At 37.8% G+C, this 20,576-nt stretch overlaps 3 protein-coding genes across 4 annotated transcripts; all 3 read right to left on the bottom strand.

Moving 5' to 3' along the window:
* Positions 1-3,385: 3,385 nt before the first annotated feature.
* On the bottom strand, positions 3,386-4,282 carry LOC129797939 (uncharacterized). Its single transcript, XM_055840826.1, has one exon. It carries the CDS (start codon positions 4,143-4,145, stop codon positions 3,684-3,686), a length of 462 nt encoding a protein of 153 aa, XP_055696801.1. The 5' UTR covers positions 4,146-4,282; the 3' UTR covers positions 3,386-3,683.
* Positions 4,283-4,380: 98 nt separating this feature from the next.
* On the bottom strand, positions 4,381-5,131 carry LOC129797938 (zinc finger BED domain-containing protein 3-like). Its single transcript, XM_055840825.1, has 2 exons — positions 4,825-5,131; positions 4,381-4,761 (listed from the first exon to the last, which is right to left on the bottom strand). The coding sequence occupies exons 1-2, from the start codon at positions 5,042-5,044 to the stop codon at positions 4,445-4,447; spliced, it is 537 nt and encodes a 178-aa protein (XP_055696800.1). The 5' UTR covers positions 5,045-5,131; the 3' UTR covers positions 4,381-4,444.
* Positions 5,132-9,882: 4,751 nt separating this feature from the next.
* Positions 9,883-20,348, bottom strand: LOC129797910 (uncharacterized). 2 transcript variants are annotated; one of them, XM_055840788.1, is made up of 5 exons: positions 20,072-20,348; positions 18,762-20,005; positions 13,773-14,924; positions 10,454-10,950; positions 9,883-10,387 (listed from the first exon to the last, which is right to left on the bottom strand). In XM_055840788.1, exons 1-5 carry the CDS (start codon positions 20,187-20,189, stop codon positions 10,315-10,317), a joined length of 3,084 nt encoding a protein of 1,027 aa, XP_055696763.1. In that variant the 5' UTR covers positions 20,190-20,348; the 3' UTR covers positions 9,883-10,314. The 2 variants fall into 2 exon arrangements, with proteins under 2 accessions (XP_055696763.1, XP_055696764.1); XM_055840789.1 differs by lacking the exons at positions 9,883-10,387; positions 10,454-10,950 and adding an exon at positions 13,317-13,703.
* Between the last annotated feature and the right edge of the window lie 228 nt (positions 20,349-20,576).

Here is a 20,576-nt window from a genome sequence, read left to right as displayed (position 1 = left end):
TTGTATTTTTCCTAAGAGACTTACGCATTTCTATTATTAGTTTGGTTATTATCAATTACACTATGCAACAGCAAAAAAAAATGGTTTTTCAAATAACCGGTATTTTCGGGTTCCTTGGTGTCTCCCGAGTACATACAGAGACTCTCTCTCTTAATCGGGAATATGGGGCAAAATGTCATCCGGTTTAGCGATAGAATTGAGCGTCAAAGCCTTTGTAAATTCCACAAAAAGTGCTCAATTATAAAGAATCACGATAAAATAGGAAGAACTACAGCGAATTTGAGCGAATTAGCTTCATAATTAAACGTGAAAATTGTCAACAAAATTTGTCGCCCGATTGAAAAAGAGCCGATTGAGTGAGAGTCTACTGTATCCCGAAGAAAGTTATGATCCATAACGTCTGGTTTCTGAGCTAGATTAAGATGAAAATCTTTAAGAAATTGGTTAGAAATATTTTGTGAAATTTACTTTATCTCAAAAATGGTACACCCTAGGATGTTGGTGTCAAAGAATGACTCAAGGATGTGTAGAGCAGGATTCAAAGAAAATATTCCAGGAACGAACCATATCCCTATCTCCTCATTTTCCTTGAAATGTTCCAGATTTTCCCCATAAATCCCTAAATATCCTTCAAATCCATTAAAAGGATGCACAGGACGACTTGCATCGTTTACAAAAATATTCTCCTGAATATCATAGGATCATAAAATTTATCGTTATCCAAAAACTATGCATTTGAATTACTTATGAACAACAGACTTTTCTCACAAAATTTAATATTTTATCTCATATCATAAAATTATAATAACTAAGATAAAGTGCCCTCGAGTCGACCGGTTCCTCGACTCGACCGGTGGTCAATATTTGAATGTTTGAAAGGTGAATTTCTATAAAATTGTCCCTGATTCGTATTTATTTATGGAATAATTGACCTATCAATGTTAAATCATACGCCAAATATTAGTGCAAATATAAATAAATTGAATAAAAAACTCTACCGGTCGAATTGAGGAACCGGTTGACTTGGGGGCACTTTACCTTAATAGTTTACCTTTCTTTGTAATGAACTATCTAACACATTTCAAACATATGGAAATCTAAGTTCTTACATGGTTGCTTGGTAGCCGAAATAAAGCAAATTTCACAAAATATTTCTAATCAATTTCTTAATCTAGCTCAGAAACCAGACGTTATGGACCATAACTTTCTTCGGGATATGTACTCGGGAGACACCATGGGCACTAAGGAACCCGAAAATACAGGTTATTTGAAATCACACGGAAAAAGTTTTCATTTTATTGCACCGTGTTATTGATAATTGTGTAAGTTTCTTAAGAAAAATAAAATAAATTCCCATTATTTCAAGGCATGAACGTGCGAAGGGAGAGTACTTTCCCCTACATGGACCTTTTAGTTTTATCATAAAGTTTTATATTTACGAGAATTCCTTAATAGTGTGTTTAGTTCTACTTATATTACATGATTTTCTTCAAAAGGATAGCATTTCCTCGAATGGCCTCTACACACTATGAGAAATTTCTTTTAAAAAATGCCTTTTTTAAAGAAAATTTCCCCTATCCTTATAGGAAGAAACGTCAGAATTTAAAAAAAAGGCAATTTTTGACGAAAATTGCTTGTAGTGTGTAGACACCATAATGGAAAGCATTCGAAAAATCAACAAGTTTAAGCACAAATTGACGCTAGAGAAAGATCTCCGCGTATCAAAGTATTGCGAAGCCTACATCAGGCAGGGCATCGAATCTCAAGGTCGAGCAGAATTTTTCTTAAGAATGAAAATTGATAAAATGGTCAATCACGTCCTAATTAAGTTTAAAGCGTTTAAAGATTATGCTTTTGAGCAGAATCTTTCACATTTTATGGAGACCGTTGATCATTATAGTATTCCACTTGCTGCCAAAGTGAGAATACGCCAAGGGGAGCGCAAGATAAATGAAAAGCAAGTGAGCAATAAAGGTAGAGGAAAATGCCCATGCTTTTCACGGTCCCAAGCTTCATAATGACTAAATTTGTCCTGTGTTTTTCAATAAATGTGACCAATCGCACCCATATTTTAAAACTAAGTGAAAGTGTACTGTGTTTAAAATATGTTGCTTAGTCACATAATTGAACGTGAAAATTGTAAGCAAAATTTTTCACCCGATTGAAAAAGAGCCGATTGAGCGAGAGTCTACTGTAATTTTATCGTATTTTTTTATTATTAAGGATTTTTGTGGAATTCATAGCGATTGCGAGTATGTAAATTTGATATGGGTTATGCAGGCGAACGGAAAATTCTTGAAACAGTTTTTCGTCCGAATTTCTCAATACAGTAGACTCTCGCTCAATCGGCTCTTTTTCAATCGGGCGAAAAATTTTGCTGACAATTTTCACATTCAATTTATGAAGCTAATTTACTCAAATTCGCTGTAGTTCTTCCTATTTTATCGTGATTCTTTATTTAATTAAGCGCTTTTTGTGGAATTTACAAAGGCTTTGACGCCCAAATCTATCGATAAACCGGATGACATTTTGCCCCAAATGCCCAATTGAGATAGAGTCTACTGTAACGGTGTTATCACACTTGCACATTAAAATTTTAATGTGATTCACATTAATTGTCGCTTCTGATCGTCCAAATATCTTATTTGTGTCTTTGAGTCACTTAATATTTGGGGTTTTTATATTTATTGATAAAGAAGTGGACTTGGCCTGCAAAAATAAGTTTAAATTTACCTAAAGCATAAATATTTTTCACATTAAATTAAAGAGAAAATCGCATTAATTTTTCGCATAATTGCTATAAATCAATTTATATAACATTTTGCGGACCAAGTCTACCTTTTTATCAACAAATAGGTCAAATTTTGAATGTAAAATGTTTCAAACACACAAATAACACATCTCACCAGCGACAATTAATGTGAATTATATTAAAATTTTAATGTGCAAGTGTGATAACACAGTAAGTCGGATAACATTTTGCCCTAAGTGCTAATCGAGTCTTCTGTAAACAAATACAGTGCCCGCTTTCTAATCCGGATCGCTGTAATCCGGACGAGTTCTCGACGGTTACATTTAAAATACCTTTGAGGTTATGTATGCATGCATGTTCAGCAATGAAAATGAATTATTCTGAGATATTAGATAAATGAAGTATAATAGAATACACTTCTCTAATTATGTCTTTTTAATCTTCTTTAAAAGTTTTATTCTAATATCTAATTCTATAAAAAAATCTTGTATTATATTTTTGAGACGTTGAACAAATTCAAAAAATCCATCCGGATTACGAAGCGGACATCTGTCATATTGTCTCCCAATCATCCGAATTACAAAGCGGGCACTCTATCTAAAAATGAGCGATGTAGTAATCAGAACAATTTGCTGAAATAGTAAAAGTCTTTATTTCGTTAATGGCACTCAAATCTAAATTCAACGCATTTTTGATTTTTATATCCAAAACTAAAATTACATTCTCTTAAAAATTTAATATGAGTATCAATATTTAATGCAGTACGATGCCAGCCGGGTTGGGGAATTCAATATTTTTGAGGTTATGTTCTTTGTTTTCAAACAAAAAGGGAAATTTATTATTTCTGGCCACAGTGCCTGATTATTTATCAAATCACATTGACAATGATCCCTATCGTTGCTCAGTAGAAAGTCCTGGTTGATCAGGAAGCCTACTTGTCCTTTAGTCTCTTCCTGAGAGGCGATCCTGTAGGTGAATCTGGAGTTAGACTGCAGAATCCCTCCGGGCTGTGTTCTACAAACTTCCTGTGCACTACTTTGCGTATGAGGGATGTATGGGATTGCTTTCTTGGCGGTGTGTCCAGGAGAATGTCCTCAAAAATTGTCTCAAGGCTCTCTCGACGCTGTTCGCATTGTTGCGGAGATATGCACGCATCTACGTTCTCAATTGAGACAAAACTCGTATCACAGTCTGTCTGGTAATCGGGTTTGGCCTCTGATGTGTCCAAAGAGAGATCCTGGAGATTCAGGGGGCTGTCCAAAGAATCGTTGGGTGTGATATTTATTGGAGATGGAGATCTGTCGCCTCCGGAAAGTTCACGCATCGAGAACGGTGCCAATTCGTCTGCCAGGTAGCTATCGATGCTCCTGTTACCCAATTCTGTCTCACACATTTTCCTAGTTGCAGCAAAATTAAAGGAAATCGTGGGAAAACACAAGAAAATTGCTTGTTTTCCCGGTAAAACGGTCTCACTTGTTGCTAGCTGTCACTTTTGGAAAACTCACAGCATTCCCGGCTGACCAACAGTGCTCATAAATTTATAGCAACATTCGAATAGTAAAAAACGTTAAAACCTTTCAAAGTAGTTTAACAAATTCGACATGTGTTTTTTTATCAAAAGTCCCCCAGAATTTGCATGATACTCTATTTCACATTATATATTGATAGTTTAGCTTACACTGTAATACACTTTTACATTATATCATGCTCCTCTTTGAATATATACTTGTAGAGAAGATGCTGAAATTCCATCTTAAATTGCATTTTTTCTTGAAGAGTCAAACGTCTAATTGTGGGTAGAAAACTTTCAAAGAACAAAGCGTCTTCATCCTTTTCCTTATGCGTATCAATAAGTTTTACTAAAACATCTCGTTTACTTTTATCTTCTTTGTCTGGCGATTGTAGAGTATCGAGTGGATATTGTTCTTGTATTGAAAAGTTGAATGACTCGGTAGAAATCACTCGTTCACGAGCAATTTTATTATTTAATATATTTGTTGTTGAAGCAACTGAAAAATTCAAACGAAATTGTCAACATGCTATAAAACAAAAGCAACACGGAGAGCATTTACCAAGTTTCTTATTTTCCTCGACATTTGATGGGCTTTCCGAACCCGGCTCAATCTTCATACTTTTATGGTTGAAATTGTGAATACTCAAGAGATGCCGTCGAAGTCCTGTTGTGGAAGATCCTTTGCATTTTAACTCTTTCTTGCACAACTTGCACGTAGCCGTCTCACGAGAGTCTCTCACAAAGTGTTTCCACACAACTGAAGTCTCTAAATTTGCCATTTTTTAGGGTAAAATTGAAGGAAAAACACAGAGCAAGAGGTAAACAAAAATATGACAACTCGAAAACCCTTCAACTGTCAAACGATGGCATGCTAGCACAAGAGGACTGCAGGATCTCGAAGTCGAGAAAGAAGAATAGAGTGCAGTAAGTACTTTTCGCCACTTTTAGAGTGGATGTCCCTGTTAATTCTTATAATTCTTGTTCTAATCATGTTTTCCACATTGAATACAAAATACTTTTAAGATTTTTATTGACCATTTCGCTGAAATATCCACCAGATAGGGGAAGGTTGACATAGTTCGTACGCGAGAGCCTTCGAACAATCCGGGTTTTCTCTTTGGAAAAAGCTGGTTCCTCGTTTCTTAGCCATAAGACAGGTAATCATAAATCTCATCTCCACTGCAAAAATAGGTAGCCTATTGAGAGGGAGATGATAAATGAGATCATGGAAGCCAAGAACAGGAGAAGAGGTTTAAGGGACATATGGACGTGCTCCTCCTCTCCGGATTCGCTGAGAATCCTCTGCTTATTCTTAAATTTGAACGTATCCTTGTCATATTCCTTCTGCCGCAATTTGACACATCGAAGTCCTTACCGTAGAATTTCAAGGCGCAACAAATCTCTAGCAAGTTCCGAATCCAAGCCTTCGTGAGTGGAAGAGTTAAAGTCGGAATTTCTCCACAGAATTTATCTGGGTTTTGCACGAGTAAGACATTACAAAGGATGTAAGGATACATTAATAATTCCCTACAAAAAACAAGACAAGACAAATTCAATGACAAGAACTCTAGGAAACGAGCCGAAAGCTCTGAAAGTTGTTGTTTTTCTTAATGACTACGTGATTTCCCACATTGACAGAAGACTGACGTGGAGAAGTCATTTATGGACTAACGGCAAACAATTAACTTAAGGTGGAGAAATTTGTATTGGCTTCTTGGCCGGAAATCCAAAATGTCAATGGAGAACAAGTTATTCATTTAATGCAACTCTGGAGTCTGGAGTGCTGCCGCCAAAACCAATATAGATATTTTGCAGAGATTCCAAAATAAAGCAATGAGGCAAATCGCGGACGCTCCCTGGTATGTGACGAATGACCAACTCCATAAGGATCTCAATGTAACGACAGTTCAAGAGGAAATTATGGCTGCCAGCAAAAGATATAAGAGCAAACTTATTGGGCATCCGAATGATCTCGCTGGTCGGTTGGCAATAGACGAGGGATCGAATAGAAGGCTCACGAGGGTGAGACCTTCAGACATATTCCTGCTTTTATAGATTCTGGAATGAATTTAGATTGATACCTGAGATCAACCAGCAAGTCGCCTGTTTTTGTTTTATCCCTCATAAAGTTCATTGCACTCCCTTTTATATTTATGTGCAGATTGCTTTAATAAAATAAATATTGCAAAAAAAACGTGACTTCCAATGAGCACTAATAAATTCATCTCAATTTGGGGGCCCTTATGATACTGTGAGATTAAAATAACCTAGGTCTTGGAAAGCGGGCACAGTAGCACTAATGGTGTTGGTTGCCCAACAAGGATTCTCTTGTTAAGGGTGCGTTTGTACTCAGAGCTGAAGAACAACTGATTGTATACGAGAGCGTTATGCCAAAGAAAGGCATGAGTTCTCCCTGCCAATAGTCTTATGCTCATTGGAAGGCAAGAGCTCACTCTATGGCGATAAAGATGCACACCCTTCACCTCCCACTCAGAGGGCTAACCCTAGGTACAAGGTACCTTGTGTACCCAATCAGTCTTTAGGTATTCAAGATAACGACAGGGCGTTTAGACGCGGAACCGATACACATCTTACAATACTACTCTTTTTATGTATAACTCATCAATTCCCTAGGATTCACAGGATGTTGATTGGAATTTTCAGCAATCGATTTTGAAAAACAAGACCTTTATATCAAACACGTATATATACTTAGAAATTAAAGCACACCTTCTGGAACATATTTCGACACTTGCGAGAATATGGAAGACAAGAAAAACCTATACCACACCTATTCAGCAGCCAGATGTGTGAAGAGTTTTTCCGGACTCTGCGATCAATGTCTTCGACTAACAGCACTCTAGTCAATTTGAATGTGTTAGACATAATACACAGAATAAAGAGAATAGATCTGCAAGTGGAAATTACTATAAAACTATCAAAGGAAGCATATAGATTTCCGTCGATCTAACATCAAACGCCCATATGTGCATAGAAGACATTATTGCACACAATCTCTTGAAGATGTTGTCGATTGGATCAGCAACTGTGCTAACTGCATTTGTTTTGTGTATGCATTCATTGAAAACTACCTATCGATGCGTGGTGTTTACCACGAATATAGACACAATGCAAATGCAGTTAGCACAGTTGCTGATCTAACAGATGATATTTCGACAATTCCGTGAATATGGAAGACAAGAAAAACCTATACCACACCTATTCAGCAGCCAGATGTGTGAAGAGTTTTTCCGGACTCTGCGATCAATGTCTTCGACTAACAGCACTCTAGTCAATTTGAATGTGTTAGACATAATACACAGAATAAAGAGAATAGATCTGCAAGTGGAAATTACTATAAAACTATCAAAGGAAGCATATAGATTTCCGTCGATCTAACATCAAACGCCCATATGTGCATAGAAGACATTATTGCACACAATCTCTTGAAGATGTTGTCGATTGGATCAGCAACTGTGCTAACTGCATTTGTTTTGTGTATGCATTCATTGAAAACTACCTATCGATGCGTGGTGTTTACCACGAATATAGACACAATGCAAATGCAGTTAGCACAGTTGCTGATCTAACAGATGATATTTCGACAATTCCGTGAATATGGAAGACAAGAAAAATTATTGCCACACCTTTTCAGCAGCCAGATGTGTGAAGAGTTTTTCCGGACTCTGCGATCAATGTCTTCGACTAACAGCACTCTAGTCAATTTGAATGTGTTAGACATAATACACAGAATAAAGAGAATAGATCTGCAAGAGGAAATTACAATAAAACTATCAAAGGAAGCACATAGATTTCCGTCGATCTAACATCAAATGCCCATATTTGCATAGAAGAGATTATTGCACACAATCTCTTGAACATATCGACGGCTCCATCCCATACTATGCTTAGTAGACTTAGCTTTTTCTTACTCCGAGAGATATGTTGTTCCTAGGACCGACTACAACTGGTGAAAATTAGGTGGTCATCCGACGTTCGGGTAACGAGATATTCAACTTTTTCGATAAAAAATTACACGAGCAGCATAGGAAATCGCCAACTTCAAATGGCTCTCCTGAAAAGTTGTCATTCTGAGATAGCATAGTATGGAATGGAATCGTCGACATTGTCGATTAGATCAGCAACTGTACTAACTGCATTTGTTTTGTGTATGCATTCATTGAAAACTACCTATCGATGCGTAGTGTTTGCCACGAATATAGACACAATGCAAATGCAGTTAGCACAGTTTCTGATCTAACAGATTATATTTCGACACTTCCGTTGTGAGTATGGAAGACAAGAAAAATTATCGCTGCGCCTATTTAGCAGCCGAACGTGTGAAGAATTTTTCCGGACCCTCATGACAATCTCTTCGACTAACAGCACAGTAGTTAATTTCAGTTTGTTGGACGTAAATCACAAAATATAAAGAATAGGTCTTCAAGAGGAAATTACAATAAAACTATCAAAGGAAGAATATAGATTTCCGTCGATCTGATATCAAACGCCCATATATCGTCGGTTGCCTCAGCAACTGTACTAACTGCATCTGCTTTGTGTCTGCATTCATTGCAAACGCCGCGCAGCGGTGCGTTGCTTACAACAAATGCTGACACAAAGCAAATGCAGTGAGCACAGTTGCTGAGGCAACCGTCGATATGCATAGAAGTGAGTATTGCACACAATCTCTTAAACATATTGTCAATGGATCAGAAACTGTGCTAACTGAATTTCCTTTGTGTTTCTATTCGTTGTAAATTACCCATCGTTGCATAGGGTTTTTGCAACGAATGTACACACAAAGCAAATGCAGTTAGCATAGTTGCTGATCTAACAGACGATATTTCGACACTTGCGAGAATATCGAAATAGAAGAAAAAAATTGCCGCATCCATTCAGCAGCCAGATGTGTGAAGGATTCTTTCGGACTCTCAGATCATTTTTTTAGACTAACAGCACTGTGTTATTTCAGTGTTTTGAAGATCACTCATAGAATAATTAGAATACTTCTACAGGAGGAAATTAAAAGAAGCCATCAAAGGAGGCATATAGCTTTCCGTCTAATTCTGTGACTTTTCGCTCTTCATGAAATTTATCCATGCCTTCAACAGATCTTCCAACGGATACAGAAATTAGACTTATTGTTAAAGTTGACAGATACAGAGCGAAAAGCTCGAATGAGAAAATTGAGCATCAAAAATCCAAATTTTCAAGAGATAACGATAGAGAAGAATGTTGTATAATGAACTGATGCGGTGTAGACTGTAGAAAACAAAACATGAAAAGATAATGAAGAATTCTATGAACATATCAGCATTAATTCGCAGATACGAATCTCACTTAGTCATTTAAACATTATGATAAATTTTATTATGTGGCATACTAAAGAAATTTTGACTGTTTTCCCTACACGCGTGTGGTTCAATCATATATTGACGAAAATTACTTATAGAGTGTAGAGGCCATTAGTCAAGAAGAAGATATTAACTCGGAAATAGTGTACACCAAGATAGAAGTACTGCGGAAGTAGAAGTGTCATAAAAAACTAAGTTCCGTTTTATATCATTTCTATGATTAATGCTTTTGTACATCTACCCTTCAAAAAAAAACTGCATTTCTCTTATTACAGAGCCAGTGTAAAAATTTATTTGAAAATAAAAGGGTCTGCATCTTACAACACGATTTATGTCCGAAAACATATCACTTGCTTACTCGATATATAATTCCAACAAGATATTAAAAATATTCGTCATTTTCCAATTATTGAACTTAAATAGTAGTCTTTGTTGCTTTTATCAATGCTTAATCATAATTCAGGTACGTTCACTTAATATCTAAGTATCTTAAATTTCCACTTATCTAAGTGACCTGAAAATGATTTAAAGAAAAAACAATAAAAAAAACTTTTGGTCGTTTGTCCTTAAGCCTAAACTTCTAAATTAAAATCCCTTCATGAGGCGCTAAAATCGAATGATTCTTTGTCAACTTCTCCAAAAAAAGCTGAAAAAGAGGGTGAGAGGTCGTTGTTGTAGGGATTTGGTGTTGGTCAGGCTTCCTCGGACATTCTTGAAGTGTAGAACACTTTAACTTTTAGCAGTCCCGGATTGACTTCTGTACATCTGCGAAAGCCATACAATAAACTCGTCAACTAGAGAAGGGACAAGAGGACTCAACATTGAACTTACTTAAGCCTACGTTGCTGCAAACGATGCTTAGCATTGTGCTTGATCTGAGGTACTCCCTTTGCACTATGCAGACCCCTTCCAGTAATCACAAAGACAAACTTGTATGGTTTCTTTTGTGTCCTCAAGTAATCAATATGCCTATCCAGAAAGACATCCAGGCATACAAGGGCTTCCGAAACATGCAAATAGTGCAAATCTAGCATCTCAGAATTATGCTGTTTTATATTGTGCGCTTCAACAATGCAATTAGCTGCTCTGTGATTGTATTCATCGATTTTTTTCTTATGCAAATTAGCTACTTGGGTATAGTAGCCAGCAACTCCTGGCATATTCTTCCGAATAGCCTCCTGAGCCTTCTGGTAACACTCAGTTTTCAGCTGAGTGTGGTAACTCGCTTTATTCCTGTTCTCCTCAAAATCTTTAAGCACCACATTTCGCTTTCTAGCATCAGACTTTGGATCATCTCTACTCATTGGCTGTCTCTCAATCACTTCAATCTGCAAAGTAATCCATCAAAATCGAAAACGATTTTGAGATATTGAAGATCTCTAACCCATTTATTTCCTACTATCCAATTTGCTTCTGATACTAAAAGTATAAAGCACTGTCTTTGTAATGGTAATACTAAAATTTTGAGGTCGACTCCCTATCTACTCGCATTTCTTTACAATCTCAGCTTTTGTGGTCCCAGATGAAACCTCTCTCCTTTACCCGACTCTTCTGGAGAGAAGGTTTCGGTAAAGGTTTAGAATCGATGAACACCCAGAAGTTGGTAATATTTGATTCATTCCCCTACACCCTCTTCCCACTTTGGAATACCATCAACATTTGTTTCCTCAATAGCTTATCGTTTATAGCATGATTAATGCTTAAAATTTAGAATCACTGGATTTTAGAGTTTCCGAATGAAAAAAAACCTTGATCTCTTCGATTTTTCTGACTTGAGATACGAAAAGCTCGAAAACCTGGTTCACTTGTCGGAATTCGATCATGGATGTGGAAATAATGGTTCCATTCTATAATAGCGTTTCGAAGAGATAAAGCCACTCCAAAGCTAAGCCAAACACTTCAATCGTCAAAAGCAACCCAGCAACGATAGAGTTCCTTGTTTGACTTGTCGCGACGGTGGCGACCTCCCAAATGTTCAAAAATGGTGGCCATCAAAGAGAACTATTGCTTCAACCGCGTTCGCTTTTTCCCAACCCGTAAGGATTTAATCTAACGCGTTTGCTGAACGGTGTTTAAACAGGGAACTTTCGTTGCTGAGAATGTGTAAACGTTTGCTGCGAAAAGTAAATCTTTGTGGAATTTTGTGGAATTTCAGGATGGCAGAACGTTAAAATAAATGTCCTTTTCATGATCTTGTTCACTTTTGTGTAACTCGTCGGTTTAAACGTTCGAACTTCCAACGAATTTTTAGGCAAGTTCTCTCTAATATATCTTCGAATCGGTACAAAAAAACCCATCCAGAGAGAGCTCTCAAATCGAGAAGGTTTATTTACTGAACGAGACGAATTGGTCTTCTGAATCATAAATTCGAAAAATATTCTTTTCGAAATGTCGAAACCGGGCAGTGTAGCGAACTGGTGGTGGTGTCCGGGCAAGATTACTATTTTTAGGGTTTTGTTGATGTACTCGTATCAGGATCAACTGACGGTCTGTTAAGAGCACACCACCTAAGGTGTATTGGCACTCTGCCTGAAGTCTTATGGTCACCGGAAGGCATATTCATTAATAGGCTTTCTTAAAGATGCACGCTGCACACCTTTTACCTCCTATTTAGAGGACTAACCCTGCGGACAAGGCAAATTGCGTGCATACCCAATCAGTCTTTGGGAATTCATAATAACGGCTGGGACTTTAGCCGCGGAAACGATTAGTCCTACACTTTAAATCCCATTTTTGATTTCGATGAAATTATAGCATCTTGTAGCTGAACTCTTCGTAACTTTCTTAACAATAGGTTGCCCTCCCTTGATCTCAACTCGACCAGACTTCAGGTTAAAACTTGACCGGACTTTTCGGTATTTTATAATCAATTTCGATGATACTCTTTACGATCTTACGATCTTTACAATTTCTGTGGTCAAAGTTGAAATCTGATCCCATCAGATCTCGTCCGATATAGATTAATTTTCGAAATTGAATTTGGTGTTACCCCGACAATCTTCCGGAGAGATGATGCTAAGAGATATCAACTTACGGTTTTCGGTAACGGTTAAATGGCGATAGGTGGTTATAAGTTGATGCTATAAAATAAAAACCCAATCGTCCCATCTACAAGTTGAGTACACTACCAAATTTTATAAATCAAACAAAAAAGAAATTAGCCCATTGCGACTAACCGGGCCAGAAGAAGTGTTCAAAAATAAATTTTAAAATGACTACCATTCCAGTCTAAATGATCAGAATTGGACTATTGTTAGCGCAAATTAAAGGTCTTGTGGAATGCTTCAATTCTTCAGAAGATTACCACTGTAAGGGCATCGACAGACTTGAGGATTAGCCGAGAGACGACTTAGCTTAATTAGATCCGAAATCTCCGAAAATGGTTAAACCGCGTTTCTATCATTTTCTACTAAGCCATCTCTCGGCTTAAGTCGTAAGTGTGTCAAGTCTAAGGCATAAAGGGTCGCTAAAGTAAAAAATCTATTTTCGAAATTTCAACGTCGAACACATCGAAATAGCCATTTGCAATTTCGATGAAAATTTTGAATATTTTATCTAAACTCGAGTCGAAACTTTGCCATCAATAAGATCACACTTAATTCCCCTAATTCTAGATCAACCAAACCTGATATTCATAAGAAAAAGCTTAGCTAAATTTCGTTATTCATATTTTCTGTAAAATAAATTAAATAAATATGTTAAATTCAAAAGTTTATTGTAAAAGTTTTATAAACTTTGAGGTTATAGTATGGCTAGAAGATGAATTCTGTTCTTACAGCCTGGTACTACTGGTAATGATAAGATTTTACAACACTTTCGAAAATAATGCTCTTCAGAATTACAAATTTCAAATTGATCGAAATTTTGTAAGGTTAGAACTCAATATCTTATGAAAAAAAAATAATAACCTAATTCAATAATTCACAGCCTTCTATTCTCTTGTCTCATGGATAATTTCGGAGATTTCTTAACTTCGTTCAATAAGATTAAACAGTTTTTGAAGGTTATGTTCATTCTGTATCAGAATCCTAACCTCATTTTCTTAAAATTCAATGTTAATTCATGAATTTATAAAATATTTCTGAAATTCAAGTTTTCGAGTTATCCAATAAAAAAGGTTTAAAGCTTAAGAAAGGTATTTTGCACATACCTTATCATTTTCTTGCTTAATCTCCTCGATGATCTTCAAGCTATTATCCTTTACATTCTTCTTATCAGTTCCCAGGGATTGCATCAAAAGTTCAACAGTCGGAACAAATTTGTAATTGTTTGATGCCAAGATCTCATCCAGAATTCCTTTATCGGCCTCCGGAAAGGTCTCATAGAGTTTGGCTCTCGTGAGCTGAGAAGCCAAATCCTTTGGCGTTGTATCCTTCCACTGTTCTCTCTTGTATGCCTCCCAGGTAAATTCCATGTCAGCTCTGTCACCCAAACCCATTCCATCCTGCAGAAATGAATCCGGATTTTTGGCATAGTCCTGCATTTGAAGTGTTCTAGCATATGCTTCATCTTCCTTGAGATCTTTCAGCCTCTGTTCCTCCAACTGATTGAACAGAGACTCTAGCCAGAGAGCATGAAGTTGCCTCAGCAGAGATACTGGCATGAATACTGCAGTTTTGACATCTTTGGGCTTCTCATAGACCCCCGAATCGGTCACGAAGATATTCTCCATTTGATTGATCAGAGTATCCCCCAAATCCACCTCAATAACTTCTTCTGCCTCCGGATCAGACCCCTCCGACGACGGAGAATCCTCCCTCGCCAATCCACAAGCTCCCATCTCAGCAATCTCTGGTGATTCAACTGTCATCTCGGAAGTCGTTGAAGGAGACGGAAAAATACCCCTTCGAATATCCCGAATCTTCCTCACGTGATCCGAATAGTGCTCATCCTTGATGCTAATCAACTCCTCAATATGCCTCTTGGCAGCTGCCAAATCCTCATTCTCCACATTCTTTGTCCTTTGGTTCCTTTGACGTTGAGGCGTTGGAATGTTAACTTCATCCTTGGATTTTTTTGGCTCAGAAGGAATTTCACTCGTTGTACTGTCCCATGGAATCTCCTTGTACTCAATTCCATCGCAACAGCAAGAGAAATCATTGTTGGAAGAGGATTCATTCAATTGTGGCAAGATTGTCTCTTCCTGCAGTATTAAATCCACCGTCCACTCGCTATCACCTTTACAATTGACAAAAATATCCCAAAGATATTGAATGGGAGTTGTTGGATAAATTTGTCGAACTTGGACAAAGGACTCATTCTCATTCTTGCATCCTTTGCGATGTTTCTCCAAAGTTATGACCTGTTAATAAATTCGGGTATTTATGTTACAGAGGGCTGAGGAGTATTAGGCCCAAGTAAGCTCTGTCCATTAATGTTTCCAAAATTAACGATCAAAATTTAACAAAACTTCAACCAAACATCTTTTGATTAAATTAGAAAGTAGGAATTATAGCAGAAGAACTTCAAATTTTCCTGATGAAATTTAGGCCACGCCCACTAAAAACGTTTCAAATAATCTTTCGGAATTATAGAGAATCTGAGACAACTTGACAAATTGAAAGTTTTTTAATGGATGACAGAGTTTCCCATTCTTTGTGAAATGCTTGGACTTATGAGTTTACTTTAAAACTGGTTTGCCTCATTTACATATCGTCGGTTGCCTCAGCAACTGTGCTAACTGCATTTGCTTTTTGTCAGCATTCGTTGTAAGCAACGCATCGCTGCGCGATGTTTGCAATGAATGCAGACGCAAAGCAGATGCAGTTAGCACAGTTGCTGAGGCAACCGACGATATTAATAAATAAACAATCTCAGCTAACTTCTGTAGTGGTCAGGGCTTTGCAATAAAGGCTTCGGAGTGGTAGTGGTCCAATTCAAGGGCAACAACGTAAGACCGGCTTCAGATCTAAGGTTTAGTCCTGATGATCTCGAAATTCGAAATAGCAACCAATTTTATTGATTTTTCAAATTTGAATGGATTACTTGCCCATGTTGTCCAACATTAAGTGATAATTTTCCAAAAAATCTTGATTAAGAAGAAATTAAGCCATATGGCTAAGCCTTAACCCCTTAACGACGAGACAGTTTTCGCGGACCGAAAATCAGCAATAAAAATGAAATCGATATACAAAATCAGTTAAAGGTCTTACATTTAGCCTTAGAAAATCCAATAAAGTCTGATTAGGTGTATTTTTTACATCTATGAGCGATAGGAACAAAAATAGCCCAAAAATTTAAGTATTTTTTTCTAAAAATACTAATGAATGATAATTTTCACTTTAATGAAAAATATTATGTTTGAGTATTGTAGTTTCTTTTTCCAAAACGGTTTCACACAAAAAAAATTGGAAGTATAAAAAACAATTAAAATTAATTTTCATTATGACAATTTAAAAATTCGTAATTTTTAAGCTTAAAAAATTACTATTTAGCAAATAGCTGGAGACTTGCAAAAAATATCCTAGATTCCTTCAACCTTCTACTTTACAATTATGTATATAGAAATAAAAGAACTCTAGGTAGTCAGGAAAAATTATTTTCTTAATGGGACACCGGTGTTCCAATCGTCCTTAACTCTTTCCGGACCACAACATATCCACTGAACGAATTTCAGTAAAACTCGCTTTATTGTAGTAAATCTTAGTGGTCAAATATGATACTTTTGTAGAGAAAGATTTTTTTCCGCCTCTGGGAAATTGGAAAACTCATGGGTACTCTCGTCCCCAAAAGAACGAAAAGGAGACAAACTTCAATTTTCCAAAAGCTAATAATATCAATTTTGTGAATTATTTTTGAGTGTCAAATGACTCCTTTACAATGTTGATTACTAAAACAAGAAGAATTATTGACCAGTATCTTGTGGGATGTCCAGGAAGTAGTCAAGAAGATACCAAATTCCTTCTTGCCAACAGATTCCTCAAAATATTTCACACAAAACACTTTAAAACACATTTCAACACGATGTTATTGCAGACACATTAAGCTTTCTCAAGAGCCAAAAAAACACTTCCTGGACAATCAGAATTCACCAAAATCAGGAAGAATAGGAAAAACTTCCCCGAAAGCAATCTCCCTCGCTGCCAAATGTCAAAACTATCGGCTATTGGCAAAAATGTCGCTCCCGCTAGGAATTTTCTTACAAGGTTGGTGTCAAAAAGCAAATGGCAGGCATTGGCGGGATAACCTTACATTTGACCTCTAGATTTTTGGGGACGAGAGTACCCATAAAATTTGAACAAGTTTTTTGAAAATTTATGAAAAAATTGTTTTTCGAATTTATGTAATCTGTAATTGTTAGTTATCATACTTATTGACCCCGAGAGGTTTTTCCTTATTCTAGTCTAAAAATATGAAAAAAAAAATATCACAATATCTGCAAGGAAGCAGAAAATCGAAAATTCACGATTTTTGGCCAAAAATATCTAAGCTCAGGAGTTAATTAGGATCCTGCAAAAAATATCCTAGATTTGGACATCTTTATAGTTTGTAATCATCCACAAGAATCGGATTTTTATCGATTCTAAATAGTCCAAAAAAATTATTTTTTCCATGGGTACCCAGAGTCCCAAAGGAGACGAAAGAGTTAAGTTCCATAAATGCTTTGCGTCAGAATATGAAATCTTGATCTTGGAAATATTTGACAGCTTGAAATTTTGACAAGGGGTAACTCATTTCCATTTTTTCTGACAAGGGTTTCTGGTTTCTCGGGCTTCGCGATGCAATTTTTGGGTTTCTCGGGTTTCGCGATGCAGAAATTCGGTTTCTCGGGTTTCGCGATGTAGACACTGGGTTTCTCGAGTTTCGCGATGCAATTTTTGGGTTTCTCGAGTTTCGCGATGCAATTTTTGGGTTTCTCAAGTTTCGCGATGCAATTTTTGGGTTTCTCGAGTTTCGCGATGCAATTTTTGGGTTTCTCGAGTTTCGCGATGCAATTTTTGGGTTTCTCGTGTTTCTCGATGCAATTTTTGGGTTTCTCGGGTTTCGCGATGCAAAAAGTGGGTTTCGCGATGCAATTTTTGGGTTTCTCGGGTTTCGCGATACAATTCTTGGGTTTCTCGTGTTTCGCGATGCAAAAAGTGGGTTTCTCGGGTTTCGCGATGCAATTTTTGGGTTTCTCGGGTTTCGCGATGCAGAAATTGGGCTTCTCGGGTTTCGCGATGCAATTTTTGGGTTTCTCGGGTTTCGCGATGCAAAAAGTGGGTTTCTCGTGTTTCGCGATGCAAAAAGTGGGTTTCTCGGGTTTCGCGATGCAATTCATGGGTTTCTCGGGTTTCGCGATGCAATTTTTGGGTTTCTCGGGTTTCGCGATGCAGAAATTGGGTTTCTCGGGTTTCGCGATGCAAATTTTGGGTTTCTCGGGTTTCGCGATGCAATTTTTGGGTTTCTCGGGTTTCGCGATGCAGAAATTGGGTTTCTCGGGTTTCGCGAAGCGTTTCTCGGACAATTGACGAGGGTTTCTCAATATGAGTTACCCCTTGAATTTTGATCTCGATCTTGGTCTCAGAATTTAGGCCAAAGTTTACTTTATAAACCTTATGCACAATTTTATTCAGACAAGATTCAAAAATCAACAAAAATTATTTGTATTTCAAATCGTTCCCTTGTGTTCGCTGATACTCACAAAATCTTTCAAGTGCCTCTTAATATATAAAAACTAAATATATACCGCCCAGTGTAAACAAAATCATTCCAATGCTGATAAAGCAAAATTCCAATGGCGTCTCCTATTAAAAAACAAAATGCACTGCAACATAATACCCTTGGAAAAATGTACCATGCGAATTCTTAATTTATCGTTAGAAAGGTCTTGGAATTTCCGATAAAACTGAACCGGTTCCAATCGGTTATGAATCGGTAATGAAGCAGTTATGAACCAATATGTATGTAATTTTTATCCGAAAGTCAATATTTTTTGCGAGATTTTTTGAGTGATTTATGAATCGGTTCAAATCGGTAAACGGTAAAAGATGTGAAAGTACTTTTTAACTAGCATCTAAGTAAGTCACGAGTTCGAGCACTTCGCAAAAATTGGGACACTTGCCACTCTCTTTTTTTCATCAAAAAAAGTGCGAAAGAATTTTTGAACGCACCCACCAAATCACTTGAGATAAGCTTGATAAAACAATAAATTGCTTACCTTTTCAGTCGTCGTGTTCTCCTTCTTCGGCATAATGGACTCCTTGAGTATCTGCAGCAGAGAATTTTCCGGCAAACTGTTCTTCCTTGGTGTTCTCTGTTCTTTCACTTCGGCGGTCGTTTTAGCACTATCAGGCTCTGCCTTTGGACCTGTGCGCCAGAATTCATTGATCTCTTCTTCGTGCGTTGGCCAATCGATGGCCATGCGCTCGGGACTGATGATTGGGCTATCATCACTCGAAGCCTCGGACTTTTCTGCACTCTGACTCTGCGGAGTCTCTGTGAAATCGGACGGAAGGGGATTGTTCAGGTCATTGTGGATCTCCCTGATGGGTTGAGGGTCTTCCTCGGGGATACTTTGATCCTCGTAGGCTCTGAAGGGGGGATTGTGCCTGAATTGGGGAATGGGAACTCGGTAGGAGAGCTGAAAAGTGGCCAGAAGTTCCTGTTCCCCATTGAGTTTTTCGTATTTGAGCAACATCCTCTCGATGGATTCCCTGGGCACCGAGTGCTCATTCATCTGACTCAGTCGGGTCAGATTCCAAGCCCAGGGAGTCGTAGGCTCCAGAACACGGACAATGTAGCCAAATTGAACGGCATACTTGCAGTAAATCTGCATCTCCCAGAGTTTCATGTTGGTATTGTCCACAATTATGGGACTCCATCCGTCGTAGGCTCTCTTGAAGACACAATTCTGGTTGAAGGCATGAGCCTCGGACAGTTTTTCTATGTCATACTTATACACTCCGTTGACGTCATAGAAAAAATTGTCCGAGCTGAAAATATGACGTCGATAATCCCCACCAACGGTCTCATCCACAATCTTCCTGCCCAAGTAGGTCTTCCCACTTCCCGGAAGTCCTCGCATGATGATCATCACCTTAATCCCGGCATTTATCTCCTTGCAAATTTCCTCCATCAAAGGATGCACCATTGGCTTTGGTGCTGGCACCTTCTTTGGGGCCTCCTGAAAGACATTTGGCCCGTTCTTCAGGAAATCCGAGAAATGAGGAAGTTTCTGTGAACTCTCCCGTGGTTGCTTCTTAATGGCACCCGTTGATCTACCCCTAAAATCACTCCTCTGCATAGGCACTGAACTCTCTGACTCAATCAACACGTCCAAATCCCTGTCATTCTCCTGACTCTCCGAAACCTTGTACTGAATCTTCACATTCTCAGCAGCAGCAGCTTTTCCCTCATTTTGCGCCTCAATGTATTTAATCAGCTGATCTACGGTGCTCGTGACTGCAAAGAAAAACACCATCCAAGGGAGTTCAACACGTGCAATTGACTTGTCAGGAAGTTATTTACCGTCCCAGGACATTCTGTTGCCGATCTCATTGATCACATTGCGTGGCACGCACGCTCCAAACATTTCATGAAGATCTGCAAACACGCTGCTGCTCCCTCCACTGTTTTCCTGCTCCATTGCTACTGTGATTAGGCGCTCGGAATCCGTTTCTCACTTTTCCCTCCAGAAATTATCACGTATACACCAGAGATCACTGTCTAAACGCGAAACTACTTGCACTAAACATTTTTGCGTGCAGAAACAATGGCACCATATTGACATTCACACATTTCCCCTCTTGTACCCTATAAATATCACGTCCGGAATTTTTGTGCGGATTATAAAGAAGAAAATTAGCGGACACGTCCTTGGAAAAAGAAGTAGATGTGATATGCATATCGCACGGGCTGTGTGGATGTCAAGAGACGTCCGGCCCCTACAAAAACTTTAAAGAAGAGAAGAGAAGAAGAGCATATCGCACATTGAATATTACAACGGCGGATCTTGGTTTTTGTCAATTTTGAG

This window comes from Phlebotomus papatasi, chromosome 1 (genome assembly GCF_024763615.1).
Source record: "Phlebotomus papatasi isolate M1 chromosome 1, Ppap_2.1, whole genome shotgun sequence".
Taxonomy (NCBI): domain Eukaryota; kingdom Metazoa; phylum Arthropoda; class Insecta; order Diptera; family Psychodidae; genus Phlebotomus; species Phlebotomus papatasi.
The sequence above is the reverse complement of the archived record's forward strand: the minus strand, read 5'-3'. Positions and strand labels throughout refer to the sequence as shown.